The sequence below is a fragment of the Urocampus carinirostris genome, chromosome 12 (genome assembly GCF_059441175.1).
Source record: "Urocampus carinirostris isolate Australia breed hairy pipefish chromosome 12, RoL_Ucar_1.0, whole genome shotgun sequence".
Lineage (NCBI taxonomy): Eukaryota > Metazoa > Chordata > Actinopteri > Syngnathiformes > Syngnathidae > Urocampus > Urocampus carinirostris.
In genome coordinates, this window is record NC_142360.1 from 28,288,633 (window position 1) to 28,300,674 (window position 12,042).

Genomic DNA, 12,042 nt, shown 5'->3' on the forward strand with positions numbered 1-12,042 from the left:
AAAAGTAATTGAAAGTAATCCAGTTAAAGTAACCCTACCCAACCCTGGTCTCAACAATGTACATACATTATTTAATGCGCTTCCATATTGAGTTGTGGGGCCGCTGAAGCTAAGATCTGGGTGAAATTGGGCAAAATGTGTTTTTATTCCACAAAATCAGCGCTGATAAAAACAGTGTGCAGTTCTTCAAGGAACAGGGTTTTTTTGCCTTCTAGATGTCACTGTAATGTGTAGTGCAACCGAAAATTAATCCAAGAAAGAGTACTGACTCCAGAGACTAAATTATTGGTTTAAGATTTTTAAAGTCAAAGTAGGTCATGTTGGGAATTAATATCAAAATGTACCGTTTACCAAATTGTTCGAATTAGTTATCTGACTCCATTAACCAAACACAACCTACATTCACCCAACAATTTATGCGCGCTCATTTCTTGAGGGAAAAGATGAACAGGAAGCCGTCATTTCCACATGGGGGCAGATTTAATTTCAATAACAATTTAACTAAGTGTACTCCATCGAAAACGGCCAAATTAGTGACGTTAGAGTCTGTGTGAAGCCTTCCTCTGAAGTCCTATAGCTTTCTCTTCTTGGCCCACATCTCCCCGCAAGATGGTGTCTCGGCTCCTCCCATGGGCGTGCCAAGGAATTGTTTTGTGCTCACCGTTCTCACAACACAGCGCCTTGTTCTCAAAAAAACGCCTGCCGTCCTCCGTCAGAGTCCTGTTATCAACAGAACTAGAAAAATATCCTGTATTTGGAACAGCCTGACCTGTCATTGAACTAAAGCCTACTGAGTGAAAATCTTCATTGTTTCTTTTCGACACTGAGGAAGATGACTTTGATGGCTTCAGTTCTAAGGAGGAAGATGAGGACGGTTTACCGTGATTTTTACGTACGGTATATTTTTTTACCAGACCCGTTTACTGTGTTGCGAGCGTGTTGCTAGCGTGTTGCTACCATTAACTGCCCTGTCACAGGCACCGTTTGGGATGAAAGTTATATTATTATTATTAAAGCTTTGAAAACTCTCTCGGTGTACCGTCTTTCTTTGTAAATATGTGTAACCATGTATAATATGTATTTGCAACTGTATATTTGTGTAATGTATTTATTTTAGAGACTTATTCTGATATGTTTTGCACGGGCGAATCAAAAAGAAGGGGTGAAACAAACGGGGTCTGACGGGAAGTGGAGTAAAGGTGAGACCTGTTTGTGGACGCGGCGGACAATAGTGGATATATATTTTTCCCACCCTTGCCTTTGGAAATATACACTTTTTTCCTTGGATTACTTTCAACGGGACCCGGACTCTGCAGGTCCGCATCAAACCTTAAGTACCGGTTTCATTTTCCGTTCATTTCGCCGGCTGTGATTTTTCGACTGTGTACTTTAATGAAGGACATTCAGTTTCAATCGCGGGACTTAAAACCGGGTTTGGGTTAATTTTCTGTTTGTGTTACATTTTTTGATGTGGGCGCATGCGGCTCATATACAGGTGCGGCTTGTGTAAATACAAAATCGGTTTTCCTCTTAAAATGTGGTGGGTGCGGCTTATAATCAGTTGCGCTCTATAGTCCGGAATTTACGGTAACTGCGTTCCAAGAATGTGTTCCTTCTCAATATGTCTCAAAGTTGTTCTGATTAACAGTATAACATCCCAATTGTTTTGTCCCCCCTGCGTTTTTTCAGAGACCTCCAGAGGATCGGTGTGTCTTTAGCCGGTCATCAGAAGAAAATCCTTACAAGTGTTGAGTCAATGAGGCACCACGTAGAGGACCAGTCTCCAACTGAATCTGTCTGATTGCGAATTGGCGACTTTTGAAGTTTGCAGGCCAGGGTGGTGAGATCTTTTTTATAAACTTGTACATCCTCTGCTCTTTTTTTTCTCTTCCGAGATCGATTTTAGCTTAAATACTCAATGGGAGCAATTAAATGCACATTTACAGGATCCAATGCATGGCCAGCCACTCATGAGTAGTTAAAGAATCCCCTCCACCTCCTGGACTTTCCATCCATCTGGATCTGGAAGACAGTCTTTGCACTCCTGATAATTTGATTCAAGGACAGTGTGACTTGACGTTAAGAAGCCAATGAATGAACACTCGGGGAAAATAATCTTCTTGAAATGCCTGTGAACAAAAACTATCCCAAAAAACGATGAAGTCGAATGGTTTTATGTCATTGTCTCAGTGTCCCATCCTGGAATACAGAAGAACATGAGTTGAATTGAACCTGTGACAATCCTATCTTCATATTGAAGAATTTGTACTTGATATGGGGTCGTTTTTCCCTATTTGTTATTTTTTTCTGATAACTGTGATTTGATTCTTTCAACTTTTTATAAGATGAATTTGAAGTTGATGCATCGACAAGCAGGTTTTGCATTTTTCTTGAAGATTTAGTCATCCAAAAACCCACCGTTGTTTGCAAAGTGTTCGAAATTAACACATTTTCTAAATAAGTGTTAGTGGATACTTTCTAAAGCTCAAGAAGGGAAATACTTCAATTACTGTAAAAATTAATACAACACGGAGAAAACATGAACACAACATAATGTGTTTGGCATTGAATGAATAAAAAGCGGTTAAAAAGTATGATGATTGTGTATACAAGACATAAAAACGGCAAAAATGTAAGGGCCCCACTTGGTGATGCAAAGGTGCAATGTAGAAACACAGGTTAGCACAGTGTTTTTTATTCTGAGCAGGGTTTTGGCCACTGGGAGTCAGGTATCAGGGCATCTAGATCATCATAGGCAGCAGTCGTGGTCCAAGAGGCAGGCGAGGGGTTGATAATCCAGCAAGCAGCAATGGTGGCAGTCCAAGAATTCAGCAGACAGTGCTCATGATCCAGAGAGGCAGGCTAGGGGGTCAATACACTGTATAGACAAGATATGTGACAATAAGGCTTGGAATGTGACCAAGAAAAATCCAACAAACTAGCACCGAGCCAAGAATAAAGAATGTTTAAATCGTGAAGAGGGAGAGGTGTGATTGGAGGGCAATTAGGTCAAATAACACCAGATGTAGAGTGGAAATTAGAGCTAGGAAGTGATTTACTTGATAAGGTTAAGGTAAGCGAGAGGGGGAGAGAGTGAGACGGAGAAAGTGAGGAAACCAAACACACAACAGGAGATCAGTCATGTATGTCTCGCCCGGATACATCAAAACATACATTGATGAAAACCAAAGTTTGAAGAACAAATTTAATGTCCTACTCCATTTTCACTTGATAAGTTGATTGTTTAGCTTGAGCGTCCATGTTTAAAATGAGAACTATGAGGTGAGCTGCCTGTCATCTTGTTTCTCACCACACTGCTTCACTACGCGGACTCACTTTATGGGTCGCCTACACACTCTCAATCGCTGGATACAGGAAGCAACACTAAGAAACTGGGGGCTTCCTCGATGTATGGACAAAAGCAACCCTGAAACGATTACATTTTATGAGACGATACTGTTTAACGTCAAAGGATGTGGTTCTATTCATGTATTTTTTTTTTAACTGAATATGAAAAAATAGAAGAGGCTCAGGTTGTGTTTAGTTGTTTCATTTCTTCCATGTTCTCTGAAGGTGATAATAATTGGCTTTGTTTACATTCCGGCAGTATTCGGACTAAGATCACAATTTTGAGTAATTCTTTTCTCAAAACTTGTTATCATCATTGGATTTTTTTTTCGCTCCTGTTTTAGAATTATTTTGGGTGTTTCACACTTTTGGCCCTTATGGCCTTGGTCTCAGTTGAGTGGGGCCTGGGATGATGTCTGGTCTGAAATGTACCCTCAGGAAATGCAGGAAAAGGGGCACATGACACATTAGTATATTTGAACTTGTAAAGATCACAAAATTACATATGGTAGTGATGATTATCAAGAATTAAAGGTATTCCCAAACAGTTTTTTTTTTTTTCAATTAGCCACAGAATGTGTACTGTTCCTCCCCACAATTATGCAATCACAGTGGTACCTCTACTTATGAATTTAATTTGTTCTGGGTGTAGCATTATAACCTAAAACCTTTATAAGTAGAGACCCATTTTCAATGCAAATGTGGTCATCTGTTCCAAGCCATGCAAATGTACAGTCTGATATTTTATTGATCATTCGAAAAAGAGCATCAGAACATAAAACAAATACACATTAAGATATTCCCGCGCAATAAACAGAAAAAGAGAGGCACATAATTTAAAAAAAATCAAAAAGAAATAATAAGATATAAATGTACCCTTTTGCCTCCAGTTTCGTGAAAAACTGATCCAATGACGTGTGCTTTCACTGGCTTTTGAAAATCCATCGCTAATGCGTGGGGCTGACGTCATCATAATAAGCGATAGCACGACCTGTCAACATTTTTTCTGAAATGAAATGATCTGCATTTATATAGCGCTTTTCAAGTCAAGACTTCCCAAAGCGCTTTACAGTGTGCTTCACATTTCCCAATAGCGGCCGTGCAGCCATGTAAGGCGCTAACCTGCTTATTGGGGCTCTCCATCCACGATAGGGCCCTTTCATCACTCCAGCACGAGAATTCTTCAGGGCAAGGAGTTGATTCCTCGAATAAACGCATTTTTGTGCGTTAAAACCCATAACGATAGGATAGAAAGTAATCCAAAGTGTAGTTGTCAAACGGGACGAAAAACACGGAAGATAGAAGCAGACAATTAAAACTATAAATCACAAAAAGTGCGAAATAACTGCTGCTGGAAAGGTTGTACTTTGTCCTCACTTTTTGCATGTTTAAGGATTTGGGAATACCTTTACGGTCTCGGGCATGTGGATGCTCAAACTTATTTCAATTTCCTTGACTTTATATTGTCATGACACCCAAAATGACATTTATTTTACCAATCTTTCAATTCCGCACAAAATCTGTACCAAACCCTCACTGATGTCATTCAATGGGTATTCGCCATAAGGTCATAGAGGTCTCCGGCATGTCCCCTGGAGAAAATCAAAGACTTTTGACCTCATGCGCACTCAACGCTCCAGGGGCTTGTTATTCTCTGATGAATTATTTAATGCCAGCTCGTCTGTTTTTCTTTTCTTCTTTTGTTTTTTTTAAATATTATTCCATTCTTCTTCTGCCACCATTTCTAAGTATCATTAAGATTAAACACGCTCTTTTTCATCTTTCTCACTTGATACCTGTTGTTTAAAAGTAGGGTGTGTGGTTCAAGGTGACCTTAAAAAGTTTAATATTTGTGTTAACAATGCTCGCCTGAGAGAGCCCTTATGTTTTATTTTCGATTGCACCTATCTGGTTTTATTTTGCTCTTATCAGGCCTGTTTGGGGGGCAGCACGGCGGCGCAGTGGTTAGCGCGTGTGCGGCACAGTTCTAATGTCTTGGGAACCTCCTGTGTGGGTTCAAATCCAGCTACTTCCTGTGCGGAGTTTGCATGTTCTCCCCCGTGCTTGCGTGGGTTTCTTCCGGGCACTCCAGTTTCCTCCCACATTCCAAAGACATGCATTTCAGGTGGTCCAAATTGTCCCTAGGTGTGAATGAGCGAGCGAGTTGTCTGTCCCTGTGTCCCCTGCGATTGACTGGCAACCAGGGTGTCCCCTGCCCACTGCCCGAGGATAGCTGGGATGGGCTCCAGCACCCCCACGACCCTACTGAGGAAGATGAAAAAAGAAGAGTTTATTCGAGCGTGTCAAAGAAAAATACGTGTTACTCTGCTGCCATCTACTGGCTTGAAGTCATGATTGCAGCCATAAGTTTTAAAATACCGTACCCCACCTTTTACTGTCACGAATGAATTTATTCTTCTAATAATTTTAATATATACAGTTCAGTAAACGTTTTTTTTTTAATTTTTTTTATTTTTGCATTAAAGCAACACTGTGTATTAATTGACCATTAGATGTCACTGTACTGTGTCGTGCAACTGAAAACGAGTGCTACAAATCACAGCAACTGACAGAGACTCATAGTGACCAAACAACACTATTTTACCTCTCATAAATTAGGGTTTTTGGTCTTTGGCGGTACACCTAGCAGCAAGATGGAGGACGATGAAGTCCGCTTGCTCTGGGTGAGGGTCATTATGTCAAAAAAGAACAAATTTGTTGACCTACACCTATCTAAAAGCATGCATGTCTTTTTACTTATATTTTCTGTATATTGTTCTAACTTTCTTAATTGATTTTTTTTATTTGCCTCTAGATATCACTAAATAATACACGGTGTCACTTTAACCGTTTTTTATTGCTTTTTTGTATTAACGTTTGAAGTATTTCTGATCACTCTGTCCAAGAATCTCCTGTAAATTACAATAACACTGTGACATATTATTTGTGTGTGTGTGTGTGGGGGGGGGGGGGGGGGGGTTAGGGGGGCTACTGTATAATAATGCAGTTTGTGTTCTGTACAGTGTAAAAAAAACTTTTGTGATTGCTGTTTTTTATCGTTTAGACGTGTAGATCTGTAATCGGGGTTGGGAAGGGTTACTTTAACTTGATTACTTTAAATTACTTGTGGATGACTTCAATACCAAATATGCTAATAAAAGACAAAAGAAACTAAATAGGAATAAAATGATGACTCACAAGACGTGGTAAGCCTCCTCTCCTGGCTTTGATCTCTTTGATCTCCGGCAAAACGAACATCAAATGTGACAGAAACAAAATGAAAATAAATCCAAACAGCTTGCCAACATCACTTTTGCCGTTTTTGTATTCCGTTACTCCCCAAGCCTGCACAAAATTTAGTCATTTTATTCATATTTACTTTCTTTTGTCTTTTATTAGCATATTTGGTATTGGAGTAATCCAAAAGTAAATGAAAGTAATCAAGTTGAAGTAACCCTACCCAACCCTGTCTGTAATGCATTGTTGATCAATAAACAATTTTTTTAAGGTTTCATCCTTTGGGTGTATTTGTGTTAAGGGTAATAGTATGAGTGTGAAAAACAGGAATAAATTGGAGAAATAAATGTAAAATGCTGCTCACGGGTTTATTTCATGCTGCTGTGTATTTAGATGTATTTCCATTTGAATTGCTGAAAGGTTTTTCTGTTTTTAATATTGGACACCTGCAAAGGGGACTGTGGAGGATACCGGTTTGTTATTTTGACTATTGTACCTTAACGTTGTTTGTTGTTTGACTATTATGCACTATTTACATCACTGTCACCGGCCAATCGTGTTGCTGTTATTTGATTTCAACACCCTTAAGGTCGAATTTGCTTTTTGTAACCTAGGAGATCTCATTTTACGCAGGGCTCATGGGAGGGCTTTTAGAACAGGTTGGAATTTCTTGCTGGAAGTTTCGTTCCCTTGTTGTTCTTGCTAGTTAAAAAATATTGGTGTCTTCCCTCCTTATTTTGAGTGTTTCCAAAACTATAAACTAATGAATTTGCAGACTACTTCTATGCTTATTATAGAACCCATGTATCACGAGCCAGGACAGGAAACAGGAATGAGAACCCAATCGCGTAAGGTTACAATTTATTGGGGAGAATAGGAATGCGCGCGCACACTCGATCCGGAAGTAGCGGAAGTAGATTGAAATCAAACAGATCGGAGTGGGCAAAAATCAAAAAGATCGGGCCGAAAATAAAATAGGATCAAAACACAGGCAGATTCACAGGACTTGGCATATCACACAGAGTCTAGCAGAAGTTTCGCAGACGCTCTGACACCAGGCAACTCGCAAGACCACCTTTAAGTAGTCCGGCAGCAATCCGTCAACGGGTTTCAGCTGGTGCCAGTGGGCGGGGCCAATTGGGCGCAGTGGCAACCATGACACCATGTTGTTAATCAGAGGGAAGAAAAACTGCTGGACTCATTCTAGGTTTGAATAGTGCTAAAATTAATAGAGGAAACACCTACGTCTAAATTAATTTGAACAAAAGCCAGCAATTTAATGAAAAAGACAATAAATGTATAACATATACTACAGAACACTCTCATTTGGTTTAACAAATTGGGTTAATCTTGGTTTACTAACCCTGTTCTATTTCTTTTTTAGTTTTATAACCGGTCATCTTCTCTAATTTCGGTTGCTAAAACCATGAATAGTTGCAGGATGTATTTTTATGCACACTGATGGGATTTTAGAATAAAACATAATTAGTTTTGGTGTCAGAATTTAAAGTCAAGGTCAGGGAATGGTGTAATTGTGGCCTGTGCAGTCCTTTGAGACTTTTTGTGATTAAGGGCTAGACAAATAAATGTGCTTTGACTTGACACGATAATAGATTTAAAACTTCAATGACAAATCAAATTGAATAACTAGAAAGTTCATCAAAAAAACAAAAAAAAAACATTTTGCTGTCTTCCAGTTAAGAATATCTCAAATCCGTGCGTATCGCTGGTTTCTTGAAGTTCAGTAGCCCACAGTCAAGATAGAAGAAATCCAATTCCTACCGCGACCTGGATGCGGAGCTCTATGATGAGTCAGATCCTTGTTGGAATTCTTGTCTGGGGTAGCTTGCCACTCGGACCTTTGAGATTTCCAATCGTAAAAGGAATTTTCCCTGACGTAAAGGAAACCTGGGCAAAACTGTTTTTTTTTTTACCACGCAATGTCTTGCTAACAATCCCTATGGATAATTGAATTGATTATAAAGTCATGTCTGTCGTCTACACTGCCGTGTGTGTTCTACATGTAACGAGGAATGGTTTCTTCATTTTCCTCATGTTGAGGTTTTTGAGTTTTTCCTTGCCCTCATGTAGGTTTTAGATCAGGGGATGGTGTCATAATAGAGTGTGGTTTGCAATAATCTGTGGTCTGTGCAGCCCTTTGAGACTTTTTGTGATCAAGGGCTATACAAATAAACATGACTTGACAAAAGACATGCTATTGGTCTGTTATTTTTTGCAAAACTTTGTTGAAACAAATAATAACAAATCATTGTTGGCTATTTAAAATAATTAATATTATTTGGTAAAATAGTTATATGTGTCATGGTTAAAACTTGAGATTGTAGCAGAATAAAGAAAAGAACACACTCTGATTCGGAGATTTAGGTTTTGATAGCCCTTCCATCGTAGGCGCGTGGTTCCAAGATCGGCTCAGAGAGGAATCACGCTCCGCCTCTGGCGGGAGGCTTATTTATTGGAAACCACAAGAATGAAACAACACATCTGATTGGTTTAAACAAGATTATATAAACACAGGAATCAAATCTGATTGGTTTGGACAGGAATCACATGTTTAAATGCAGTGTATAATGTTGGTCGCTAGATGGCGTGCTAAAATGAGCAATAAGGATAGTGAAACTTTGTAACACAATGCGTCTGTAAATTTAGGGGGGCAAGCTCTCGAGCAAGCTTCCCAGCACTAAAAACAAAGGCCATCTTCATTAGTAGTTAAGAGGCATGAAGAGCAGCCTGAGAAACTGTTAGTGGCCTTTCAAGTTTTAGCTTTTTAATTAGAGACACATTTTTAGAGCGCTCGTCCTGGGATCAAGAGATCGCAGGCTCGAATCCCGGCTCTTCCGTGTTATTGTCGAAGTGTCCTTGGGCAAGACACTGAATCCCTAATGCCCCCAATAAGCAGGTCGGCGCCTTGCATGGCTGCATGGCCGCTATTGGTGTGTGAGTGTGTGTATGAATGGGTAAGTGTGAAGCACATTGTAAAGCGCCTTGGGAGTTCTTCAATGACTTGAAAAGCTCTATGTAAATGCAACCATTTACCATTTACCATTTTTTTTGGTGCCTGGGAACTTATTATTTTGACCTTATAGGTGCTTGCCTCTGAACACAACTTGAAATCGTAAAACCACACACTTATTGAGTATACTATAAAACTATCAACGTATAAAGATATAAGAGTACAAAAATGAGAGTATGAAGAATATAAGAGTATAAAAGGCGCATTTAAACCATAATTCCTCTTACAATTTGATCAAACATTTACTTCAATGTGTTTCCTATCGAATTTTAATGTTTTATTTTACAGTCGATTAATCCATTTATTTATTCCTAACTCGCTTTTTAACGGGGGTTACACAAGCTAAATTCAGGGAAAGATACTCCATAACCCAAAGGACATCATTACATAGCATCAAAGGAAATGCCACATTGAAGCACAGTGGCGACAGAATCAACCTGTGTGGCTCATTCTTTGGACTGACCTCGGCCAAGGTGAAAGGAATTAATACCTGTCGATTTTGGCACAAAAAGTCCAGCTTTCTTCCAGAAAGATGAAAAAGAATTTCACCTTTCAGCTGGACTAGCACGGTTCAAAGGGCTGACCTCCTGAGAGTCGAGCTTGGTGTTTCTTTCAGTACTGGAAAAAAACAATTCCCTCGTTGTATTAGTTTTCCCATTTTTCAAAAAGTATTTTTAGAAAATTACAAAAAAAATTAATTATATTAAAAATGAGAAAAAATGTCTATCAATCCATTTAGAATTTAACTTTAAATAACAAACTACCATTCAGTGAGATCTCCTTTGCAGGTGTCAAATATTAAAAACAATAAACTTGTCAATAGTTTGAAGTTTCTAAAGGGACAGTATGTATTATTTGACCACCAGATGTTGCTGTATTGTGTAGTGCAAACCAAAAAAGGTGCTGAAAAAAACCCAAAGAATAGTCAAGTAAAGGCCCCTTTTCTTGCAAACCCCTAATCACAAGATGTCTCAAAGGACTCCACAGGATTACAATTACACCATCGCCTGATCTTAAACTAACATGAATACAAAGAATACAAACTACAGGGGCTCAATGTGATCAAAAGTAAATGCATTGCAGTCTGCAATACATTTGTTTTTGAACAATGCAGCGGAAACATGCCGACTACAAAAAGCTACCTGGAAACAAACGCTGTGAAAAGGTGAAGCAACTGGAAGCAGTTTTTACAACACAGCAGTGCTTTTTCACAAGACCTTAGGAGTCAAATGAATATGCTACTAAGGCGAGCTCTGAGGTCTGATCACCAAGCATGAAGACCTAAAAGCGTTTTACAATGTGCTTCACACTTACCCATTCACATACACACTCACACACCAATAGGGAGTCAGCCTACCTGCTTATTGGAGGCATTAGGGATTCAGCGTCTTGCCCAAGGACACTTCAACATATAACACGGAGAAGCCGGGAGTCGAACTATGATGCTAAGACGAGCGCTCTAACTCTTGAGCTAATGCCGCTCCAATTGCCGTCTGCAATGCATTTACTTTTGAACAATGCAGAGCAAACATGCCGACTACAAAAAGCTACCTGGAAACGAACGCTGTGAAAAGGTGAGGCAACTGGAAGCTGTTTTTACAACACAGCTGTGCTTTTTCACAAGACCTTAGGAGTCAAATGAACATGCTACTAAGGCGAGCTTTGAGGTCTGATCGCCAAGCACTGCAAACTTTTCAAGTCACTGAAGATGGTGGCAAATAATGTCAGCTCTCTCTTGGTGAGACTCATGTGATGTGAAATAAATCTCATTATCTCAACCTATGAGTGGTTTAAAAAAATGCACATGAATGTTGTTTTTTTATGAAAGGAGGCGCTAAATAACACACACTGTCCCTTTAACACACATTTTAACTCGGGGGCCACACGATAGAACAAACATTCTGCCGGACTAGTAGATTAAAGAAAAAGAAAAAGAGAGATAAAGAAATAAGAGAAAGAGGGAGGGAAAAGAAGAGAGAGGACGGGACAAAGAGAGAGAAGGGGAGAGCGTGAGAAACAAAAGAGATAAAAAGAGAGGTCGTGAGAGAGGGGGAAAGAAAGAGAGAGGAAGAAAAAAATCCAAAGAGAAATAAAAGGACAGAAGGAGAGAAAAGAGAAAAGAAAGCGCAAAGGGTAGGAAGAGAGCAAGAGAAAAGAGAGAAAAAGGAAAGAAGAAGTTAGATCAAAAGAAGTTAAAAAGACACAGAGAGAGAAAGAGACAAAGAGCAACAAAGGAAGAGAAAAAGAGAGACACAGAGTGAAAGAGACGGAGACAGAGAGTGGGAGAAAAGAAGTGGGAGAGAGAGAGAGAGAGAGAGAGACAGAGAGAGAGACAGAGAGAGAGGAATGAATACAAGTACAGTGTCTTTGTTCGAGACACCTGGCTTTGGCAACATCAAGTGGACATATTTCAACCTGCAGCTTGT

General features: G+C 39.5%; 1 protein-coding gene across 1 annotated transcript in view; it reads left to right on the top strand.

Moving 5' to 3' along the window:
- Nucleotides 1-2,827, top strand: part of LOC148355409 (ephrin type-B receptor 1-B-like) — an 80,641-nt gene extending 77,814 nt beyond the window's left edge. The window contains exon 20 of the mRNA XM_088350172.1: nucleotides 1,690-2,827. Within this exon, the coding sequence (XP_088206298.1) occupies nucleotides 1,690-1,801 (112 nt within the window). The 3' untranslated portion in view covers nucleotides 1,802-2,827. The remainder of the gene's footprint in view (nucleotides 1-1,689) is intronic.
- Nucleotides 2,828-12,042: the final 9,215 nt, after the last annotated feature.